The sequence below is a fragment of the Coregonus clupeaformis genome, chromosome 25, assembly GCF_020615455.1.
Source record: "Coregonus clupeaformis isolate EN_2021a chromosome 25, ASM2061545v1, whole genome shotgun sequence".
Classification (NCBI taxonomy): domain Eukaryota; kingdom Metazoa; phylum Chordata; class Actinopteri; order Salmoniformes; family Salmonidae; genus Coregonus; species Coregonus clupeaformis.
In genome coordinates, this window is record NC_059216.1 from 3894184 (window position 1) to 3918621 (window position 24438).

The 24438-nt window shown below is 48.1% G+C and overlaps 1 protein-coding gene across 1 annotated transcript in view; it reads right to left on the minus strand.

The window, feature by feature from the left end:
• The window catches only part of kif26ba (kinesin family member 26Ba), a 183242-nt gene that overhangs the window by 109357 nt on the left and 49447 nt on the right, over positions 1-24438 (minus strand). Inside the window, exon 3 of the mRNA XM_041847853.2 lies at positions 2062-2760. Coding sequence (XP_041703787.2) covers positions 2062-2760 — 699 coding nt within the window. The remainder of the gene's footprint in view (positions 1-2061; positions 2761-24438) is intronic.

A 24438-nucleotide genomic window follows, 5' to 3' on the forward strand; every position in this document is an offset into this window, starting at 1 on the left:
GTTAGGAGTGTAGGGGACAGGGGAGGTGAAGAAGGGTTAGGAGTGTAGGGGACAGGGGAGGTGAAGAAGGGTTAGGAGTGTAGGGGACAGGGGAGGTGAAGAAGGGTTAGGAGTGTCGGGGACAGGGGAGTGAGAGTGAGAGACAAGAGGATGGGGGGGTGAGGGAGGGAGAGGGGAACAGGGGGGAGGTCGATGAGGCAGTAGGGAGATGAGAGGAACAGGGGAGATGAGAGGAACAGGGGAGATGAGGGGGTAGGAAGATGAGGTGGTAGGAAGATGAGAGGAACAGGGGAGATGAGGGGGTAGGAAGATGAGGGGAACAGGGGAGATGAGGGGGTAGGAAGATGAGGGGAACAGGGGAGATGAGGGGAACAGGGGAGATGAGGGGAACAGGTGAGATGAGGGGAACAGGGGAGATGAGGGGGTAGGGAGATGAGGGGAACAGGGGAGATGAGGGGGTAGGGAGATGAGGGGAACAGGGGAGATGAGGGGAACAGGGGAGATGAGGGGGTAGGGAGATGAGGGGGTAGGGAGATGATGGGAACAGGGGAGAAGAGGGGGTAGGGAGATGAGGGGTAGGGAGATGAGAGATGAGGGACAGGGGTGGGAGGGAGATGAGAGGTGAGGGACAGGGGGTGGGAGGGAGATGAGAGGTGAGGGACAGGGGTGGGAGGGAGATGAGAGGTGAGGGACAGGGGGTGGGGGTGGGAGATGAGAGGTGAGGGACAAGGGTGGGAGGGAGATGAGAGGTGAGGGACAGGGGGTGGGGGTGGGAGATGAGAGGTGAGGGACAGGGGGTGGGAGGGAGATGAGAGGTGAGGGACAGGGGGTGGGGGTGGGAGATGAGAGGTGAGGGACAGGGGGTGGGAGGGAGATGAGAGGTGAGGGACAGGGGTGGGAGGGAGATGAGAAGTGAGGGACAGGGGGTGGGGGGTGGGAAGATGAGGGGAACAGGGGAGATGAGGGGAACAGGGGAGATGAGGGGGTAGGGAGATGAGGGGGTAGGGAGATGAGGGGAACAGGGGAGAAGAGGGGGTAGGGAGATGAGGGGGTAGGGAGATGAGAGGTGAGGGACAGGGGGTGGGAGGGAGATGAGAGGTGAGGGACAGGGGGTGGGGGTGGGAGATGAGAGGTGAGGGACAGGGGGTGGAAGGGAGATGAGAGGTGAGGGACAGGGGTGGGAGGGAGATGAGAGGTGAGGGACAGGGGGTGGAGGTGGGAGATGAGAGGTGAGGGACAGGGGGTGGGAGGGAGATGAGAGGTGAGGGACAGGGACAGGGGGTGGGGGTGGGAGATGAGAGGTGAGGGACAAGGGTGGGAGGGAGATGAGAGGTGAGGGACAGGGGGTGGGGGTGGGAGATGAGAGGTGAGGGACAGGGGGTGGGAGGGAGATGAGAGGTGAGGGACAGGGGGTGGACGTGGGAGATGAGAGAGGTGAGGGACAGGGGGGTGGGAGGGAGATGAGAGGTGAGGGACAGGGGTGGGAGGGAGATGAGAAGTGAGGGACAGGGGGTGGGGGTGGGAGATGAGAGGTGAGGGACAGGGGGTGGAAGGGAGATGAGAGGTGAGGGACAGGGGGTGGGGGTGGGAGATGAGAGGTGAGGGACAGGGGTGGAAGGGAGATGAGAGGTGAGGGACAGGGTGGGAGGGAGATGAGAAGTGAGGGACAGGGGGTGGGGGGTGGGGGTGGGAGATGAGGGACAAGGGTGGTAGGGAGATGAGTGGTGAGGGACAGGGGGTGGGAGAGAGATGAAAGGTGAGGGACAGGGGGTGAGAGGGAGTTGAGAGGTGAGGGACAAAGGGTGGTAGGGAGACATCCCTTTTGTCAACAAATTGGGGGAGACATTTTGAAAAATAAGGTCAATCCCTGTCAAAATGGGCCCTAAAGTCAGACACGGAACATAACAATTCCACATGTTGTTTTGTGCCAACCCTCTTTCCAGTTACATACTTTTTGAAAACAGAACCATTTCATTTTCTTTGTATCCCCCCCCAGTTCTATCTACTGGCATTTCAAAATGTCTATCACACACACAACACACACACACACACACAGCATACCTGGTAGGGGTAGAGTGTGACTCCTCCTCCATTGGTGCGGGACATGTACTGGTGAGCCTGCAGGGCTGCCGTGCTCAGTAACGCTCCGCTACCAGAACCGTTCCCGTTATTACCGGGGCTGTGGGGCGGCTGAGCCGGCTGAACACCGGTGGCTTTACTGCTGTGTGCCGGGGAGCCGTTTCTCCTCTCAATCCCCAGGCCGACCCCTAGGGAGCTGGGCTTGGACCCATGGCGGGGGTATCCTCCCTGGTGCACAGAGGATGGAGCTGGTGATGAGGAGGCCGGGGCTAGAGCTGAAGAGGCTGCCTGGGCGGATGTTTGCCCCACAGATTCTGCACCTTGGCAGGGGTTGGAGGCTGTGTGGCTGGGGTTTGAGGATGATGCACTAGAGGAGGTTGGAGGCATGGTAGGGTGGTGTGGGTGTGGATGGGGGTAGGCTGCTGAGGCTGAAAGGAGGTAGGCCCAGTCCCGTGGGGCTGTGGGGCCCTGTGGAAGGCCACTGCCGCTGGGCATGATGGGGGGCGAGCTGGGGGACAGGTCCCACTGGTCCATGGTCAGCACCATGTGGACTGCCTCCTGTTTCAGCTGGGTAAGATGAGTGGAACACACGTCACAGCGACTGTCACGCTCGTTCCACGCCCGCCGTGAGCTGTTGGGCACCTGGAGCTTGTCATGGAGCAGGAGTGAGAAGGAGGGATCCTACGAAAAAGAGAGAAAGAGAGAAAAAGAGAAGGAGAAAGGTGGTTAAGTTATTTCAGTTAAGTCATTTATATTGGTTGACATTACTACATCTACACAATGCACAGGACTGTGGACCTGAAATAGGCTGTGGTTGATTCCGATGGTAGCGTACGTAAAACAAACAATGGAGAAGCTAATATATATACACACACACTGAACACACACACACTGAACACACACACTGGTTTTGTGTCTATTTGAGCACTCTGAAGCTCTCTGTTCAGAGCGATAAAGCTTCTAAGAGTCGACTGAACAAACAAAAAGGTCTTTCTCCTGCCTGACTTTGTTTGCTTGTTTGGTTTAGCAGAAGAAGAAAGACAAACGCAGAACTCATTAACCAAGTTGATCAGAGAGAGATATATATATATAGAGAGAGAGACAGCGAGAGATAGAGAGAGAGAGAGACAGAGAGAGAGAGAGAAAGAGGGAGAGAGAGAGAGAGAGAGAGAGAGAGAGAAACTGAGAGACAGAGAGAGAGAGAGAGAGAGAGAGAGAGAGAGAGAGAGAGAGAAACTGAGAGACAGGGAGAGGGAGAGAGAGAGAGAGAGAGAGAGAGAGAGAGAGAGAGAGAGAGAGAGAAACTGAGAGACAGAGAGCGAGGAGAGAGAGAGAGAGAGAGAGAGAGAGAGAGAGAGAGAGAGAGAGAGAGAGAGAGAGAGAGAGGAGTGAGAAAAAGAAAGAAACCAAACCTACAGCCTGCAGACACACACAGCAATAAATGAAGAAACACACACACACACAAATACACACACAAACATACATTATGTTCATCTGCACAAACAAACATGTAGATACTGGACACACACACACACACACGCACAAGGACAGGACACAACCCTTTCTGTTCTCACTCCCCCTCTCTCTCCATATTCATGACATCAAAAAGAATGATGACTGAAGGTAAAAGCCATTCACCTTCACTCTTCCTGACACTGCTATACCTGTATAAAGCCTGGAGTCTGAAGGCAGCATTATTCTCCACTCTGCTATACCTGTATAAAGCCTGGAGTCTGAAGGCAGCATTATTCTCCACTCTGCTATACCTGTATAAAGCCTGGAGTCTGAAGGCAGCATTATTCTCCACTCTGCTATACCTACATAAAGCCTGGAGTCTGAAGGCAGCATTATTCTCCACTCTGCTATACCTGTATAAAGCCTGGAGTCTGAAGGCAGCCTTATTCTCCACTCTGCTATACCTGTATAAAGCCTGGAGTCTGAAGGCAGCATTATTCTCCACTCTGCTATACCTGTATAAAGCCTGGAGTCTGAAGGCAGCATTATTCTCCACTCTGCTATACCTGTATAAAGCCTGGAGTCTGAAGGCAGCATTATTCTCCACTCTGCTATACCTGTATAAAGCCTGGAGTCTGAAGGCAGCATTATTCTCCACTCTGCTATACCTGTATAAAGCCTGGAGTCTGAAGGCAGCATTATTCTCCACTCTGCTATACCTGTATAAAGCCTGGAGTCTGAAGGCAGCATTATTCTCCACTCTACTATACCTGTATAAAGCCTGGAGTCTGAAGGCAGCATTATTCTCCACTCTGCTATACCTACATAAAGCCTGGAGTCTGAAGGCAGCCTTATTCTCCACTCTGCTATACCTGTATAAAGCCTGGAGTCTGAAGGCAGCCTTATTCTCCACTCTGCTATACCTGTATAAAGCCTGGAGTCTGAAGGCAGCATTATTCTCCACTCTGCTATACCTGTATAAAGCCTGGAGTCTGAAGGCAGCATTATTCTCCACTCTGCTATACCTGTATAAAGCCTGGAGTCTGAAGGCAGCATTATTCTCCACTCTGCTATACCTGTATAAAGCCTGGAGTCTGAAGGCAGCATTATTCTCCACTCTGCTATACCTGTATAAAGCCTGGAGTCTGAAGGCAGCATTATTCTCCACTCTGCTATACCTACATAAAGCCTGGAGTCTGAAGGCAGCCTTATTCTCCACTCTGCTATACCTGTATAAAGCCTGGAGTCTGAAGGCAGCATTATTCTCCACTCTGCTATACCTGTATAAAGCCTGGAGTCTGAAGGCAGCATTATTCTCCACTCTGCTATACCTGTATAAAGCCTGGAGTCTGAAGGCAGCATTATTCTCCACTCTGCTATACCTGTATAAAGCCTGGAGTCTGAAGGCAGCATTATTCTCCACTCTGCTATACCTGTATAAAGCCTGGAGTCTGAAGGCAGCATTATTCTCCACTCTGCTATACCTGTATAAAGCCTGGAGTCTGAAGGCAGCATTATTCTCCACTCTGCTATACCTGTATAAAGCCTGGAGTCTGAAGGCAGCATTATTCTCCACTCTGCTATAGCTACATAAAGGCTAAAGCCTGAAGGCAGCATTATTCTCTAGCAAACCTCCCACCATGACGCAATAGGCATAGAGCTCCTATATGCCTATCACCAGGGTAGGAGACTGACACTCTCACACACACACACATGCACACACACACACACACACATTACATATTTGTGATAGTCTTACATTGGCAGAATTTGTGGGTTTGATTCCCGTTGGGGCCACCCATACGAAAATGTATGCAAGCATGACTGTAAATCGCTTTGGATAAAACTGTTTGCTAAATGGCATATATTATATCAGGTACAGGGGTTTTAGTCCACAAGTAAACATAAGTTACTTAAAGGTGCAATATGTAGCTTTGTGGGTGACCTGACTAAATTCACATAGAAATGTGAGTCATAGATCTGTCATTTTTATTGAATGTAAGTTTGATAAGTGGTAGAGCCGTTCTATGGGCGCTATTTCTACACTTCCCGTCCTTGTTATGTGGTTGCTGTGTTATCATCTCTCCCATATAAAAGATGAGGATCTAATGGTGTTACAGGTAATGGTCTAACCATGCCCATGTGAATGTCTACTGACCTGGCTATGTGCTCACACACACAGAGTGATGCTAGGAGACAGTGTGGTGCTGCGAGCTGGACCTCTTCTCTCTGACGCTAATTCACATGTATTTTGTTTGGGTGCTTCTGAGCAAGCACACATACACACGCACACATACACACACACACATACACACACCGTACACAGGGCTCTGGAACCAAAAAAGGGTTCTGTTATGGGGACAGCTGAAGAACCCTTTTGGAACCCTTTTTTTCAAAGAGTGTACTGCAAGTAGTAATTACTCCTACTACTACCACTATAGTACTACACTGCTGTAATGGTCTGAAACCTCTCAGACCCCCTGCAGGATGTATGGCAGCTGTAGTGTGTTCCTCATTAAATAACCCAATAAAGACAGACACGTCTCAGCCACAGGGACTACCCTCTGACATTATAAACATACATCTGATTCATACCAACATAGCTTTATAGCGCTTATGGACCATACATATACTTAACTGGACAGCTATTGAATCAACAGGCACTGTTTATTAAATGCGGTCTCAATAAAGTTTAATGTGATTTGATGTTAGCCATAACATTCAGCAGACAGATATGGATCCTTCCCTTTCCCAAAACCTCTCCCCTCCTCCCTCTATCCCCTTCCTCCCTCCATTCCCTCGCTCCTCCCCCTATCTCCCTGCCTCCCTCCCTCCCTCCCCAGTATAATGAGCTGTAGTTCAGTTGGGTTTTCATCCTTTAATTGGAAGCATTCAGATGCCTACCTCCCCAGCTCCAATCGCAAACAAACAAATACACACACACACACACACACACACACACACACACACACACACACACACACACACACACACACACACACACACACACACACACACACACACTGTTCACCGCTCACAATATCAAGTAAATAAACATTAAGTCCCCCCTGGACCCTCCCGTCTTTCAATCCCTTTTCTAAGCTATTATCGAGTTGGTAATGAAAACACTTAACTTATTAAAACCCTCTCACAGAAGCGTGGCTTAGTCAAATACCATGCCCTTACAGAGGATGTCCCAGATCACCAAACACACACACAGCTATGTATCACTATACTTGTGAGGACTTTTTGGGGACCAACAATTGATTCCCATTCAAAATCCTACTTTCCCTAAACCTAACCCTAACCCGAATCATAACCCTAAACCTAAACATAACCCTTAACCATAAACCTAACCTTAACCCTAATGCCTAATTCTAACCCTAATTCTAACCCTAATCCTAACCACTAAGCCTAAAATAGCAAAATGTCCTCACTTCTCTGAATTGTAGTTGGTTTACGATTCTTATGAGGACTTCTGATACTTACAAGTATAGTAAAATGTGTACACACACACATACGCAACACACACACACATGTCCCATTACACCAAACCCTGGAGCTAGGGTTAAAGGGTATGTAATTACAGAGAAACTACTGAGAAGTCTCTAGAACCTTCCATAATGCATACTGTCCAGTTGTGGAACTCAAATGTATAATACAGAAACGTGTACATTTGAAAATGTTATCTTCTGTTTCTGCATACTGACTACATACCAATGTCTTATTAAGCCCAACGCAAATAAGTCTAATGACATTATGAAATGCAGACATAAAAAAGTGAACGGAGACCCCAGAAGCATGTTGGCAGCAAAATGGACCACCAACTGGAATGTGAGGTATTACAACATTAGCTCGCTTTACATTACACATTTCTGTAGGCACACTGCTTGGTGGCGTTTCTTAATGTTTACGTACTGTCTGTTATTTAAAATGTCACTAGACTTATTTGTGTGAGTATATTCCAGGCTGAGGCTGTGGCTAAACTATACCTTATTCTGCGTATAGTATGAAGCATGTCCAGACATTAAGTTTACCAAGCAGTGTATAGAGGGTTTCATACTGTATGATCTCAATGGGACGTGTGCGTGTGTGTGTGTGTGTGTGTGTGTGTGTGTGTGTGGCTTGCAGGAATTTGGCATATGGCGCACACACAGACCACAGGCCCACAAAGCAACCCGTCATGCTACCACACACACACACACCTCTTCATATTCTGAAAGACCACCTCAAGATCCTGAACCCGACTATTAGCCTACATCTATAAATCAGGACCACAACGGCGATAGGACACACAAACAAACTATCGGTTGAGCAGGTCAGCGTTTTTCGTCATGAATCTTGTTCTCGAGGCAGCTCTGCTTAGAGGTCACTAGCTGGCACAGCCACAAGGTCATACAATCTGATTTTAAACATTTACGTCATTTAGCAGACGCTCTTATCCAGAGCGACTTACAAATTGGTGCATTCACCCTATTGCCAGTGGGATAACCACTTTACAATGTTTTTTTTTTTTTTTTTTTTTTTTGGGGGTAGAAGGATTACTTTATCCTATCCCAGGTATTCCTTAAAGAGGTGGGGTTTCAAATGTCTCCGGAAGGTGGTGATTGACTCCGCTGTCCTGGCATCGTGAGGGAGCTTGTTCCACCATTGGGGTTCCAGAGCAGCGAACAGTTTTGACTGGGCTGAGCGGGAACTATGCTTCCGCAGAGGAAGGGGAGCCAGCAGGCCAGAGGTGGATGAACGCAATGCCCTCGTTTGGGTGTAGGGACTGATCAGAGCCTGAAGGTACGGAGGTGCCGTTCCCCTCACAGCTCCATAGGCAAGCACCATGGTCTTGTAACAGATGCGAGCTTCAACTGGAAGCCAGTGGAGTGTGCGGAGGAGCGGGGTGACGTGAGAGAACTTGGGAAGGTTGAACACCAGACGGGCTGCGGCATTCTGGATGAGTTGTAGGGGTTTAATGGCACAGGCAGGGAGCCCAGCCAACAGCGAGTTGCAGTAATCCAGACGGGAGATGACAAGTGCCTGGATTAGGACCTGTGCCGCTTCCTGTGTAAGGCAGGGTCGTACTCTCCGAATGTTGTAGAGCATGAACCTGCAGGATCGGGTCACCGCCTTGATGTTAGCGGAGAACGACAGGGTGTTGTCCAGGGTCACGCCAAGGCTCTTCGCACTCTGGGAGGAGGACACAACGGAGTTGTCAACCGTGATGGCGAGATCATGGAACGGGCAGTCCTTCCCCGGGAGGAAGAGCAGCTCCGTCTTGCCAACCTAAACCTAACCCTAACCTTAACCCTAACCTTCACCACACTTCTAACCCTAATGTCTAACCCTAACCTTAAATTAAGACCAAAAAGCAAATATCTGTTTTCATAAATTGTTACAATATAGCCAATTTTACCTATCTACGGTGAAATCGCTCAGTTCTGCCTCCAGTACAAGACTCATAAACGTCCACCTGCATAGGTTGAGGGACTGTGTGTGTGTGTGAGGGAAGGAAGGGGGTTTAGGTGACAATTGTATTGCAGAGTAAAATGAACACTGACTTGCCACATAGACAGACAGACATTCAAACGACGTTCAGTTGTGACTGACATGACCCGTTACACAAACACACTAACCCTAACCCCCTCCAAGTTACATTAATTACCCTGTCCCTGTCTCTTATCCTGTCCATATCCCTTAGCCTGTTCCTCTCCCTCTCTCTCTCTCTCTCTCTCTCTCTCTCTCTCTCTCGTCGGAGTGCATGCTGGGAGTGAGTCGGGAAGCAGGAGCAATTGTGAGAGCGACTGGAATTATTTTCACTCTATTGGGTTTCGGTGTGTACGCACAGTTGAAGTTGGAAGTTTACATACACTTAGGTTGGAGTCATTAAAACTAGTTTTTCAACCACTCCATACATTTCTTGTTAACAAACTATAGTTTTGGCAAGTCAGTTAGGACATCTACTTTGTGCATGACACAATTAATTTTTCCAAAAATTGTTTACAGACAGATTATTTCACATTTAATTCACTGTATCACAATTCCAGTGGGTCAGAAGTTTACATACACTAAATTGACTGTGCCTTTAAACAGCTTGGAAAATTCCAGAAAATGATGTCATGGCTTTAGAAGCTTCTAATAGGCTAATTGACATCATTTGAGTCAATTGGAGGTGTACTTGTGGATGTATTTCAAGGCCTACCTTCCTTCAAACGCAGTGCCTCTTTGCTTGACATCATGGGACAATCAAAAGAAATCAGCCAAGACCTCAGAAAAACAATTGTAGACCTCCACAAGTCTGGTTCATCCTTGGGAGCAATTTCCAAACGCCTGAAGGTACCACGTTCATCTGTACAAACAATAGTACGCAAGTATTAACAACATGGGACCACGCAGCCATCATACCGCTCAGGAAGGAGACACGTTCTGTCTCCTAGAGATGAACGTACTTTGGTGCGAAAAGTGCAAATCAATCCCAGAATAACAGCAAAGGACCTTGTGAAGATGCTGGAGGAAACAGGTACAAAAGTATCTATATCCACAGTAAAACAAGTCCTATATAAACATAACATAAAAGGCCACTCAGCAAGGAAGAAGCCACTGCTCCAAAAACCGCCATAAAAAAGACAGACTACGGTTTGCAACTGCACATGGGGACAAAGATCTTACTTTTTGGAGAAATGTCCTCTGGTCTGATGAAACAAAAATAGAACTGTTTGGCCATAATGACCATCGTTAAGTTTGGAGGAAAATGGGGGGACTTGCAAGCCGAAGAACACCATCCCAACCGTGAAGCACGGGGGTGGCAGTATCATGCTGTGGGGCAGGAGGGACTGGGGCACTTCACAAAATAGATGGCATCATGAGGAAGGAAAATTATGTGGATACATTGAAGCAACGTCTCAAGACATCAGTCAGGAAGTTAAAGCTTGGTCGCTAATGGGTCTTCCAAATGGACAATGACCCCAAGCATACTTCCAAAGTTGTGGCAAAATGGCTTAAGGACAACAAAGTCAAGATATTGGAGTGGCCATCACAAAGCCCTGACCTCAATCCTATAGAAAATGTGTGGGCAGAACTAAAAAAGCGTGTGCGAGCAAGGAGGCCTACAAACCTGACTCAGTTACACCAGCTCTGTCAGGAGGAATGGGCCAAAATTCACCCAACTTATTGTGGGAAGCTTGTGGAAGGCTACCCGAAACGTTTGACCCAAGTTAAATAATTTAAAGGCAATGCTACCAAATACTAATTGAGTGTATGTAAACTTCTGACCCACTGGGAATGTGATGAAAGAAATAAAAGCTGAAATAAATAATTCTCTCTACAATTATTCTGACATTTCACATTCTTAAAATAAAGTGGTGATCCTAACTGACCTAAGACATGGAATTTTTACTAGGATTAAATGTCAGGAATTGTGAAAAACTGAGTTTAAATGCATTTGGCTAAGGTGTATGTAAACTTCCGACTTCAACTGTATATACAGTGGGGAGAACAAGTATTTGATACACTGCCGATTTTGCAGGTTTTCCTACTTACAAAGCATGTACAGGTCTGTAATTTTTATCATAGGTACACTTCAACTGTGAGAGACGGTATCTAAAACAAAAATCCAGAAAATCACATTGTATGATTTTTAAGTAATTAATTTGCATTTTATTGCATGACATAAGTATTTGATACATCAGAAAAGCAGAACTTAATATTTGGTACAGAAACCTTTGTTTGCAATTACAGAGATCATACGTTTCCTGTAGGTCTTGACCAGGTTTGCACACACTGCAGCAGGGATTTTGGCCCACTCCTCCATACAGACCTTCTCCAGATTCAGGTTTTGGGGCTGTCGCTGGGCAATACGGACTTTCAGCTCCCTCCAAAGATGTTCTATTGGGTTCAGGTCTGGAGACTGGCTAGGCCACTCCAGGACCTTGAGATGCTTCTTACGGAGCCACTCCTTAGTTGCCCTGGCTGTGTGTTTCGGGTCGTTGTCATGCTGGAAGACCCAGCCACGACCCATCTTCAATGCTCTTACTGAGGGAAGGAGGTTGTTGGCCAAGATCTCGCGATACATGGCCCCATCCATCCTCCCCTCAATACGGTGCAGTTGTCCTGTCCCCTTTGCATTCCCAAAGAATGATGTTTCCACCTCCATGCTTCACGGTTGGGATGGTGTTCTTGGTGTTGTACTCATCCTTCTTCTTCCTCCAAACACGGCGAATGGAATCTCTATTTTTGTCTCATCAGACCACATGACCTTCTCCCATTCCTCCTCTGGATCATCCAGATGGTCATTAGCAAACTTCAGACGGGCCTGGACATGCGCTGGCTTGAGCAGGGGGACCTTGCGTGTGCTGAAGGATTTTAATCCATGACGGCGTAGTGTGTTACTAATGGTTTTCTTTGAGACTGTGGTCCCAGCTCTCTTCAGGTCATTGAACAGGTTCTGCCGTGTAGTTCTGGGCTGATCCATCACCTTCCTCATGATCATTGATGCCCCACGAGGTGAGATCTTGCATGGAGCCCCAGACCGAGGGTGATTGACCGTCATCTTGAACTTCTTCCATTTTCTAATAATTGCGCCAACAGTTGTTGCCTTCACACCAAGCTGCTTGCCTATTGTCCTGTAGCCCATCCCAGCCTTGTGCAGGTCTACAATTTTATCCCTGATGTCCTTACACAGCTCTCTGGTCTTGGCCATTGTGGAGAGGTTGGAATCTGTTTGATTGAGTGTGTGGACAGGTGTCTTTTATACAGGTAACAAGTTCAAACAGGTGCAGTTAATACAGGTAATGAGTGGAGAACAGGAGGGCTTCTTAAAGAAAAACTAACAGGTCTGTGAGAGACGGAATTCTTACTGGTTGGTAGGTGATCAAATACTTATGTCATGCAATAAAATGCAAATTAATTACTTAAAAATGTGATTTTCTGGAATTTGGTTTTAGATTCCGTCTCTCACAGTTGAAGTGTACCTATGATAAAAATTACAGGCCTCTACATGCTTTGTAAGTAGGAAAACCTGCAAAATCGGCAGTGTATCAAATACTTGTTCTCCCCACTGTATATATTGATTGGTTTAGTTGTTTTAAAATTATCTTGTCTCATTATCACTAAGCACGTATAGCGGTGTTGGGATCATTTAGGGTTTTTTTCTCGAGGGCGCAACCACCGGGTGGGGCTGGTTGTAATGGCCACTCGCGGAGGTTTGGAGTTTGAAAAACTTAGTCGGCGGCATGGAGTAAAGATACCTGCTGCGTCAGGGTGTTCAGTGGAAGAATGTAGCTTAGCAAGACAATAGCATAAAATCAGCCTCAAGGATGAATAGCGCTGTAGTGATATTCTTAGTTTCCATTGAAAAGGTGAATATGTCGGTATTTCCTCTTATGAATCCGGCGAAGAAAGTTATACTTTCTAACGTGCCACCATTTGTTAGAGATTAAGTGTTGGAGCGAGATTTATCTTGTCATGGTCAACTTGTATCTAACAATAAAGAAGGTTCTTTTTGGATGCAAATCTCCTTTGCTGAAACATATCGTGTCTCATAGGAGACAAGTGCATATGATTTTAAAGAAGGACACTGACGAACTGAATTTAGCGTTCAGTTTTAAGATTGATGGATTTGATTATGTCTTCTACGCTTCTACTGAATCAATGAAATGCTTTGGCTGTGGAAGAGAGGGGCATTTGGTATGTTATTGTCCCAAGAACGAGCACGCAAAGCCCGGTAGCAGCTCTAGTGCTGGTGCAGCTAATGCACCACCGCGAAGGGATGAAAATTCTAATGGTGCAGGGGAAGGGAGAAAGTGGGCAGATGTGGTTGGAAAAGTAGGAAAGGAAAGCAGTGTGGCTACAGGGGCAATTGTCGTAGATCAGAACAAAGAGGGAGGGGAAACAGTCGGTGAGACTGCTTTTGGGGTCGCTGAGGTGTTTGCTGGAAAATGAAATTGGAGGTCAAGAGGAGATTTAAATAATGTAAAAGGAAGCAGCTATTTTCAAAGTACCGAGGAGTAAGAGGAAGAATTTAAGGGGTGGTGAAGGTTCTAATTCTAATAGGAAGGTAGAGACTGATAAATCAGTTGAGGATAAACAGGTTGTAGAGATGGTGGAGTTTTCTTCTTGGGAGGATAGCGAGAGTGAGTCATCTGACGCGTCACAACAAAATAGCGAGAGAAATGAATTTGACAAAAGGGAAGAAATATATGCAGGATTATAACGTAACAGATTTTTTTCCTGAAAGTGAATTGTTTATTGAATCAGCAAAGTTTCTGATGTCAGCCTGTTTTTGGAGACCAATTTGCTCCTCCTTTATTTTTTCGTGACAAGTCCGTTATTTTGTATCCTGGTTTTGGGACCACCAGTAAAATCGTTGTTTCACCATCTCTGCCTACTGTCTATCCTGCACCGCACCTGGGTCACACCTCACACCAACCCTATAGACCCAGCGGAGGCAGCACAGTTTCGCAGCGCATTGGCAACGCAGGGAGCTATGCTGACCCAGCACTACCGCAGCCTTCAGCAGATCACTGAGAATCTCCGCCAGCTGACGATTGCCGTGCAGAGCCGGGTGGACACCCGACAAGTCCCGGCAGCCTGCGACATCGCGGGAACCCCACCTACCACCTCCAGAGAGGTACGACGGACGTCCAGAGGGCTGCAGGGAATCCCTCACCCAGTGTTCCCTGGTATTCACCCTACAACCCTCCTCCTTCCCGACGGAGCAGGGCCGGGTGGCCTACATTATCACTCTGTTGACGGGTCGGGCCCTTTCCTGGGCTACCGCGGAGTGGGAGAGCCAAACTCCGGCGTGCCCCGAATCCTACCAATTCACCCAGGAGCTACGCAAGGTGTTCCACACTTCTCGGGTGGTGTCGTGGCACGAGGCTGGGAGGTGGCTCACGGCCTGTCGGCAGGGTGACCGTTCGGTGGCGGACTACTCCGTGGATTTCCGGACCCGGGCTTGCGAGGCAGGATGGGAGGAGGCCGCCCTGATCGTCCTGTACCCGCAGGGACTATTGGAGGGGATGAAGGACAAACTCTCCTTCAGGGAGCTGCCTGAGCGACTGGACGGCCTCGTCGACCTCTCGTGCGGGTAGACAATCGGCGTCGTGAGAGGGCGCACGAGAGAGGGATGACGCAAGGCACGCTTGTCCAGGATGGAGAAGCAGAGACGTCTGTGCCAGGGATGTTGCCTGTACAGCAGCCAGGCAGGTTACCTGTGCGACTCATGCCCGGAGAAGCCGGGAAACGGGAGGGCTCGCTAATATCGGGAGGGGTGCTAGCGAGCCGGAACCGAAACCCTAACCCCAGAGACTCCCAGACTTTTCTCCCCGTCAGGGTTCAGTGGTCCCGTGCTCCGCGTCGGGTGCATGCACTGGTGGTTTTGGGGGCCGCGGGAAAACTGATGGACGCGGGGCTGGCCCAAGGGTGGCGCGTTCCATTACTCTCCCTCTCCGAGACGGTTCCGGTCAAGGTCCTTGACGGCCGGCCGTTGTGGTCGGGCTTCATCACCCGGCGCACTGTCCCCGTGCGTGTCCGGCTGGCAGGGGGGCTATGGGAGGATATATAGTTTTTCATTTTGGACTTTCCAGAGTGTCCCCTCATCCTCGGGCACCCCTGGCTGGTCGCCCACAAACCCCGGATAGAATGGTCCACGGGGCAGATCATCCTGGTGGGAGGCTCCGCCTACGTCCTGTTCCGGTCTCCACCGACCACTCATCAGCCCAAACCACCGTCCCAGACCACCTACCAGTCCTCACTTCTTCCCCAGGTCCCGCACTCCGAACCACCTGCCGCCCTAGCGGCGGTTGCCACCGGGAGGACGGCGGCTACAGACTCCGTCACCGGCCCAGACCTAGCAGGCGTTCCCCGGGACTATTGGGATCTGGTGGAGGTGTTTAGTAAGAGGCGTGCCAAGGGTCTATCTCCTCACAGGCCATACGACTGCGTTATCGATCTCCTGCCGGGCGCCATGCGAGGGCGATTGTTTTCCTTGTCCCGGCCGGAGACGCTGGCCATGAGGGAGTATATCGACGAGGCACTCTCTCCAGCGGGTGCGGGCTTCTTCTTCGTGGGGAAAAAGATCGGTGGGCAGCGGCCGTGCATTGATTCCTGGGCGCTCAATGACATCACGGTTAAGAACCGCTACCCACTCCCCCTGATGACGACGGCATTCGAGTCGTTGCGGGGTGCCCGGGTCTTCACCAAGCTGGATTTATGAAATGCCTACAAACTGGTAAGGATTCGGGAGGGGGACGAGTGGAAGACGGCTTTTAACACACCCAAGTCATGCCGTTCGGTCTAGCCAATGCGCCTGCGGTGTTCCAGGCGTTGGTCAATGATGTGCTCCAGGACCTCCTCGACTACAGCGTCTTCGTATATTTGGATGACATCCTAATATTTTTAAAGGACATGAGTGAACACCAGCAGCACGTTCGGCAGGTCCTCCAACGCCTTCTCCGTCACCAGCTCTAAGTCAAGCCGGAGAAGTGCGTGTTCCACACAGAGACAGTCTCCTTCCTGGGGTTCATCGTCACCCAGGGGGACCTACGGATGGACCCAGCCAAGGTCAGCACGGTACTGGATTGGCCCCAGCCCTCATCGCTCAAGCAACTACAATGGTTTTTAGGGTTCGCTAATTGTTATAGGCGATTTAGGAGTTCCTGCATTGGAGGTTCTGGTGGCCATCAGCTGAGGGGTATACGCGCGCCTTCGTGGCTGCTTGCCCGGTGTGCGCACGCATGAAGAGCTCACGTCAGCCCACGGCAGGGCTGCTCCGACCCCTGCCTATCCCCAAGCGCCCCTGGTCCCACATCTCGCTGGATTTCATTTCCGCCCTACCCCCCTCTGATGGATACACAGTCATCCTGGTCATTGTGGACTGGTTTTCGAAGGCTGGCCACTTCATTCCCCTTCTCAAACTCCCATCGGCCCGGGAGATGGCTAAGTTGGTGGTGTAGCACGTTTTCCGGTTCCACGGCCTTCCCCAAAATGTAGTATCGGATTGGGGTCCTCAGTTCACCTCCAGGTTCTGGAAGGCATTCGCCACCTGCCTCTGCGCCTCCGTCAGCTTGTCTTCCAGCTTCCATCCCCAGTCGAACAGGCAGACGGGAGCGTGTCAACCAGGATCTGGAGGGGGTGCTGAGGTGCTACGCCTCCAGCAACCCAGCTACGTGGAGTCAGCAACTGGCGTGGGTGGAGTACACCACAACACCCTTCTCTGCTCATCCACCGGCCTGTCCCCCTTCCAGTGCCAATACGGGTACCAACCCCCCCCGAGCAAGAGGAGGCGGCGGCGTTCCCGTTGATCCAGGCCCACAGCAATCGCTTTCGCCGCACCTGGAGGCAGGTATGGGCGGCGCTTAAGCGGGCCTCGGTCAGGTCTCAACATCAGGCCAACCGCAGGCGTCGCCCGGCCCCGGTTTTTCGCCCGGGACAGAGGGTGTGGCTTTCCACGCGGGATCTTCCCCTCCACGTGGAGTCCAGGAAGCTGTCTCCCCGGTTCGTCGGGCCTTTCGGAGTGGTCCGGCGAGTCAACCCAGTGGCCTACCGCCTGCAACTTCCCCCCACCATGTGGGTGCATCCCACGTTCCATGTGTCCCTCCTCAAGCCCGTCGCCACCTGTCCCCTGGCTCCCCCTCCTCGTCTTGTTCCCCCGCTGCGCCTCGTCGGAGGGCAGCCGGCTTTTACTGTGGCCCGGATCCTGGACTGCCGGTGGGTGGAGAGGGGTCTCCAATTTCTGGTGGACTGGGAGGGTTATGGGCTGGAGGAGCGGTCCTGGGTGCCCAGGAGGGACATTCTGGACCCAGGGCTGATAACAACATTCCGTCGCCGAGGTGAACGGCTGGGCCGTTCGCCCGGGGGGGGTGGGACACTGTTATAGGAGGGGGTCGCAGTTCCGGAGCGACCCACTAGGTGTCATCCTCTAGGTGTATTTCATATGTTTGCTGTCAGGCTGTTTTTGGAGACCAATTTGCTTATCCTTTATTTTTTCGTGACAAGTCCGTTATTTTGTATCCTGGTTTTGGGACCACCAGTAAAGATCCTTGTTTCACCATCTCTGCCTACTGCCTACTGACTATCCTGCACCGCACCTGGGTCACACCTCACACCAACCCTTACAAGAAGTCCGTTTCATGGAATCTCTCAAATGTTTCTTTGGTTTAGTTTGAGTCTCATGGTTGATCGGTTTAGGGGAATATCCTCTGCAAAGGTAAATTGGGAAAAAAAGTGTTTTGCTTTACAGATTGGAAAATGGTCTGGAGGGATCATGGCCTTGCCAGGGGGGCTGGAATGGTGTAAGGGAGGTTTTAAGTATCTTGGAGTGTACCTAGGAGATGAGGGGACTATGGAAAAAATTGGAATGGGGTGGTTGAAATGGTGGAAGGGAGGATGAGGAGATGGCGTTGGTTGTTATCTCGTATGTCATATAGGTGGCACACTATTATTGTTAACAATGTGGTTGCCTCTGCACTGTGGCATCGGTTGTTTTAGAGCCACCATCTGGGCTTATTTTTTTATATTATAATTTTTTTATTGGCCTTCTGGCTAAAATACAGGTGATTATTGTAGAATTATTTTAGGATAAATATCATTGGGCTTCACAAAGTGTTTAGTATTTGTCAAAAGAGGAGGGGGGACAAGGTCTTGTACATCTTGCTAGTAGGGCTGCTGCTTTCCGGTTTCAGTTTATTCAAAGGTTGCTTTATGGACCGGAAAATGTGGTTTGGAGAGGGGTGTCAGGTCTTGTATTAGAGCAGGTTGGGGGATTAGATTTAAAGAAGGCTTTATTTTTGGTTGAAAGTAGCCAGATTTCTAGGGAGGGAGTACCTCCGTTTTACAGAGGCCTTCTTAGGGTTTGGAGCATAATGAAGGTGTCCAGACGCACTTCAGCGGAGTCAGTGCATTGGATGCTGGAGGAACCTCTGGTGTATGGGGCAAGACTGGATTGTACAACTGCAGCTGTTCCACATTTCTCCAAGATTCTGGTGAAGGGCAAAATCATCACCCTAAAACAGTTAATAGCCATGGCTGGGCCCACCTTAATGGATGGAGGACGGGTGGCTGAACATTTGGGGGTGAGGTCGGAAAGGATTGTCGGACAACTGCTGGGAAGCTGCAGGAAGGCTCTGTCAGCAGAAGAGTGGGTTATGCTTAATAGTCACAAGAAGAAGGTACAAGATGAAAACGTCCCATTTCCAAGACTAGGGATTCCAATATCCCAATATCCCAGAGTCAGAAAGAAAGGTGTTATTACGGGATTTGAGAGGGTTGGAAGAGGTGGGTTTGGATGAGGTGAATGGGAAAGACTTATGTAGGGGGTGTGTCAAGGTTTTGAATAAAGATACATTGAAAAATAGAAAAGACACTCCATGGAGGGAAAAATTGGACATTGATGACAAGGTAAAGCCAGCATGGAGAGCAATGTACAAGCCACCGTTACAAAAGGGTACTGGTGATATGCTATGGAGGGTTTTGCATGGCATCATTGCAGTCAATGTTATTAACTCAGATGTTGGAGATGGATGTCCTTTTTGTAATATAAGAGAAACAATTTTTCACAGTTTTATGGAGTGTGAGAGGATAAAGCCTCTCTTTGTTTACAGCTGTGGGGGAGATTTTCAATAACACTGTTTTTATTTTGGGGTTTCAATATAATAAGCATCAGAAAAGAAAATGTAAACTGTTACATTGTATTTTGGGACAAGCTAAGATGTCAATTGTTCTGAGTAGGAAACATAAGATAGACATGGGATATGGGCAGGATGTAAGATGTGTTTTTAAAGGATTAGTCAAAGCGAGAATAAAAGTGGACTTTGAGTTCTTCTCGGCTGTAAAAGAGCTCCCATTGTTTGAGGAGAAGTGGGCTTACGATGGAGTGATTTGTTTTGTGGAGGAGGGGAAACTATTTTTTGTTGATGAAATGAGTTGAATGTATATACAGTGGGGGAAAAAAGTATTTAGTCAGTCACCAATTGTGCAAGTTCTCCCACTTAAAAAGATGAGAGAGGCCTGTAATTTTCATCATAGGTACACGTCAACTATGACAGACAAAATGAGAAAGAAATATCCAGAAAATCACATTGTAGGATTTTTAATGAATTTATTTGCAAATTATGGTGGAAAATAAGTATTTGGTCACCTACAAACAAGCAAGAATTCTGGCTCTCACAGACCTGTAACTTCTTCTTTAAGAGGCTCCTCTGTCCTCCACTCGTTACCTGTATTAATGGCACCTGTTTGAACTTGTTATTCAAACAGGTGCTTGTTATTCGAAACTGAAATTAGGAGCACTCCCTTTAAGACTGTGCTCCTAATTTCAGTTTGTTACCTGTATAAAAGACACCTGTCCACAGAAGCAATCAATCAATCAGATTCCAAACTCTCCACCATGGCCAAGACCAGAGAGCTCTCCAAGGATGTCAGGGACAAGATTGTAGACCTACACAAGGCTGGAATGGGCTACAAGACCAGCTGGGACCATAGTCACCAAGAAAACAATTGGTAACACACTACGCCGTGAAGGACTGAAATCCTGCAGCGCCCGCAAGGCCCCCCTGCTCAAGAAAGCACATATACAGGCCCGTCTGAAGGTTGCCAAGTGTTGTGGTCAGATGAGACCAAAATCGAGCTCTTTGGCATCAACTCAACTCGCCATGTTTCCAACTCGGAATGCTGCCTATGACCCCAAGAACACCATCCCCACCATCAAACATGGAGGTGGAAACATTATGCTTTGGGGGTGTTTTTCTGCTAAAGGGACAGGACAACTTCACTGCATCAAAGGGACGATGGACGGGGCCATGTACCATCAAATCTTGGGTGAGAACCTCCTTCCCTCAGCCAGGGCATTGAAAATGGGTCGTGGATGGGTATTCCAGCATGACAATGACCCAAAACACACGGCCAAGGCAACAAAGGAGTGGCTCAAGAAGAAGCACATTAAGGTCCTGGAGTGGCCTAGCCAGTCTCCAGACCTTAATCCCATAGAAAATCTGTGGAGGGAGCTGAAGGTTCGAGTTGACAAACGTCAGCCTCGAAACCTTAATGACTTGGAGAAGATCTGCAAAGAGGAGTGGGACAAAATCCCTCCTGAGATGTGTGCAAACCTGGTGGCCAACTACAAGAAATGTCTGACCTCTGTGATTGCCAACAAGGGTTTTGCCACCAAGTACTAAATCATGTTTTGCAGAGGGGTCAAATACTTCTTTCCCTCATTAAAATGCAAATCAATTTATAAAATTTTTGACATGCGATTTTCTGGATTTTTGTTGTTGTTATTCTGTCTCTCACTGTTCAAATAAACCTACCATTAAAATTATAGACTGATCATGTCTTTGTCAGTGGGCAAACGTACAAAATCAGCAGGGGATCAAATACTTTTTTCCCTCACTGTATATGCTTTTTAGGATTTTTATTTAATTTATTTGTATGTTTTCATTTTTATTTAGGAATGACACATTTGTAGTTTTAAATTTCTGAAAAGCCACAGTGTGCAATTATTTGTGTTAATATTTGAGTATAAAATAAAGGTTTTATAAAAACTCACTCTCTCTCTCTCTCTCTCTCCGTCTCTCCCTTCCTCTCTCTCTCCCTCCCTCTCTGTTTTTCTCTCAATTCAATTCAATTTCAATTCAATTTAAGGGCTTTATTGGCATGGGAAACGTGTGTTAACATTGCCAATGCAAGTGAAGTAGATAGTAAACAAAAGTGAAATAAACAATAAATATTAACAGTAAACATTACACTCAGAAGTTTCAAAAGAATAAAGACATTTCAAATGTCATATTATGTATATATACAGTGTTGTAACAATGTGCAAATAGTTAAAGTACAAATGGGAAAATAAATAAACATAAATATGGGTTGTATTTACAATGGTGTTTGTTCTTCACTGGTTGCCCTTTTCTTGTGGCAACAGGTCACAAATCTTGCAGCTGTGATGGCACACTGTGGTTTTTCACCCAGTAGATAAGGGAGTTTATCAAAATTGGGTTTGTTTTCGAATTCTTTGTGGATCGCTATAATCTGAGGGAAATATGTGTCTCTAATATGGTCATACATTTGGCAGGAGGTTAGGAAGTGCAGCTCAGTTTCCACCTCATTTTGTGGGCAGTGTGCACATAGCCTGTCTTCTCTTGAGAGCCAGGTCTGCCTACGGCGGCCTTTCTCAATAGCAAGGCTATGCTCACTGAGTCTGTACATAGTCAAAGCTTTCCTTAAGTTTGGGTCAGTCACAGTGGTCAAGTATTCTGCCACTGTGTACTCTCTGTTTAGGGCCAAATAGCATTCTAGTTTGCTCTGTTTTTTTGTTTGTTCTTTCCAATGTGTCAAGTAATTCTCTTTTTTGTTTTCTCATGATTTGGTTGGGTCTAGTTGTGTTGTTGTTGTTGTTGTCCTGGGGCTGTGTGGGGTCTGTTTGTGTTTGTGAACAGAGCCCCAGGACAAGCTTACTTAGGGGACTCTTCTCCAAGTTCATCTCTCTGTAGGTGATGGCTTTGTTATGGAAGGATTGGGAATCGCTTCCTTTTAAGTGGTTATAGAATTTAACGGCTCTTTTCTGGATTTTGATAATTAGCGGGTATTGGCCTAATTCTGCTCTGCATGCATTATTTGGTGTTTTACGTTGTACACGGAGGATGTTTTTGCAGAATTCTGCATGCAGAGTCTCAATTTGGTGTTTGTCCCATTTTGTGAATTCTTGGTTGGTGAGCGGACCCCAGACCTCAGAACCATAAAGGGCAATGGGTTCTATAACTGATTCAAGTATTTTTAGCCAGATCCTAATTGGTATGTCAAATTTTATGTTCCTTTTGATGGCATAGAAGGCCCTTCTTGCCTTGTCTCTCAGATCGTTCACAGCTTTGTGGAAGTTACCTGTGGCGCTGATGTTTAGGCCGAGGTATGTATAGTTTTTTGTGTGCTCTAGGGCAATGGTGTCTAGATGGAATTTGTATTTGTGGTCCTGGCAACTGGACCTTTTTTGGAACACCATTATTTTTGTCTTACTGAGATTTACTGTCAGGGCCCAGGTCTGACAGAATCTGTGCAGAAGATCTAGGTGCTGCTGTAGGCCCTCCTTGGTTGGTGACAGAAGCACCAGATCGTCAGCAAACAGAAGACATTTGACTTCAGATTCTAGTAGGGTGAGGCCGGGTGCTGCAGACTGTTCTAGTGCCCTCGCCAATTCGTTGATATATATGTTGAAGAGGGTGGGGCTTAAACTGCATCCCTGTCTCACCCCACGGCCCTGTGGAAAGAAATGTGTGTGTTTTTTGCCAATTTTAACCGCACACTTGTTGTTTGTGTACATGGATTTTATAATGTCGTATGTTTTTCCCCCAACCCCACTTTCCATCAATCTCTCTCTCTCTCTCTCTCTCTCTCTCTCTCTCTCTCTCTCTCTCTCTCTCTCTCTCTCTCTCTCTCTCTCTCTCTCTCTCTCTCTCTCTCTCTCTCTCTCTCTCTCTCTCTCTCTCTCTCTCTCTCTCTCTCTCTCTCTCTCTCTCTCTCTCTGTTCCTCTGTGCTCTCTCTCTCTCTCCCTCCCTCTCTGTTCCTCTGTTCTCTCTCTCTCTCTCTCTCTCCCTCTGTTTCTCTGTTCTCTCTCTCTCTCCCTCTGTTCCTCCCCCCTCTCTCTCCCTCTCTCTCCCTCTGTTCCTCTCTCTCTCCCTCGTTTCCTCTTTCTCCCTCCCTCCCTCTCACCATCTCTCCCTCTGTTCCTCCCGCTCTCTTTTTACCCCTTACCTATCTACCCTGTAAAAGAAAAACTAAACCAAGAGAAACAGACATGATCTTGCTCACTAATAATCCACGTTGGAGACATAACTCCCAGAGAAGGGAGGGGGGAGGGAGAGAGGGGCGTGGAGGACAGAGAGCAAAAGGCAGAGAGAGAAAAGCGAGAGAGAAGAAATAAAGAGAGAGAGAGGGGAAAGAAATGGGCGAGTAGGACTGGGGTAGAGGGCAAGAGGAGGAGGACATCTTGCCAACAGGTAATACACCCAGCCTGCTCAGCCTGAGATCCAGTTACACACACACACACACACACACACACACACACACACACACACGCACACACACCAGACAAGCAGCCAAGTTGTCAAGAGAGCAATAAAGACAGCATGGTGCCCAGTGTCTGGGATGAGGACCTCGTTGTTCTACATTATCTGAGGTTGGAGCGGCTGCCAAAACGCCTGAATAACAAGAAAACAATGAAGAAAGAGCAGCAGTGTTTTCAGATCGGAATGATGAGCATGCGTGTGTGTGTGTGCGTGTGTGTGTGTGTGTGTGTAAAAGCAGATTGATTGAGACAGTGAGACCTAGGCCGAGGTTTATTGAGCCTGTGCATACAGTGCAACACATACACACACACATGCATGCCCTGATGGATGTGGGGGTTCATCAGTGACGTTTCACAGTTAGAGAGCAGTGGTTTAGGTAGTGTCAAAGAGAGGGTCTGTAATTAGTTTAGCATGTAGCAGGGAATCACCCTCTCTACTACCCTCCATCTCTTTATCTTCCTCCCATTCTCTCTCTGAGGTTGCTCCATCAGTATTCCATGACAGCGCCTCAGTGAGCGCTCCATGGAGACAGACAGAGAGTGTGCAGTCATGTTGAGTCTGAGTGTGTGGGTTCCCTGTGTGTGTGTGTGTGTGTGTGTGTGTGTGTGTGTGTGTGTGTGTGTATATTTGCTGCGTATCCAAGAACCATTCTTTCTCCTACAAGGCCAAACATACAGCCGCGCCTCATCCATACACTACAGAGTTATGGTCAGAGAGAGAGAGAGAAAAAAAAAGAGAGGGAGAGAGAGAAAGAGAGAGAGAGAGAGAGAGAGAGAGAGAGAGAGAGAGAGAGAGAGAGAGAGAGAGAGAGAGAGAGAGAGAGAGAGAGAGAAAGAGAGACAGAAAGAGAGAGAGAGAGAGAGA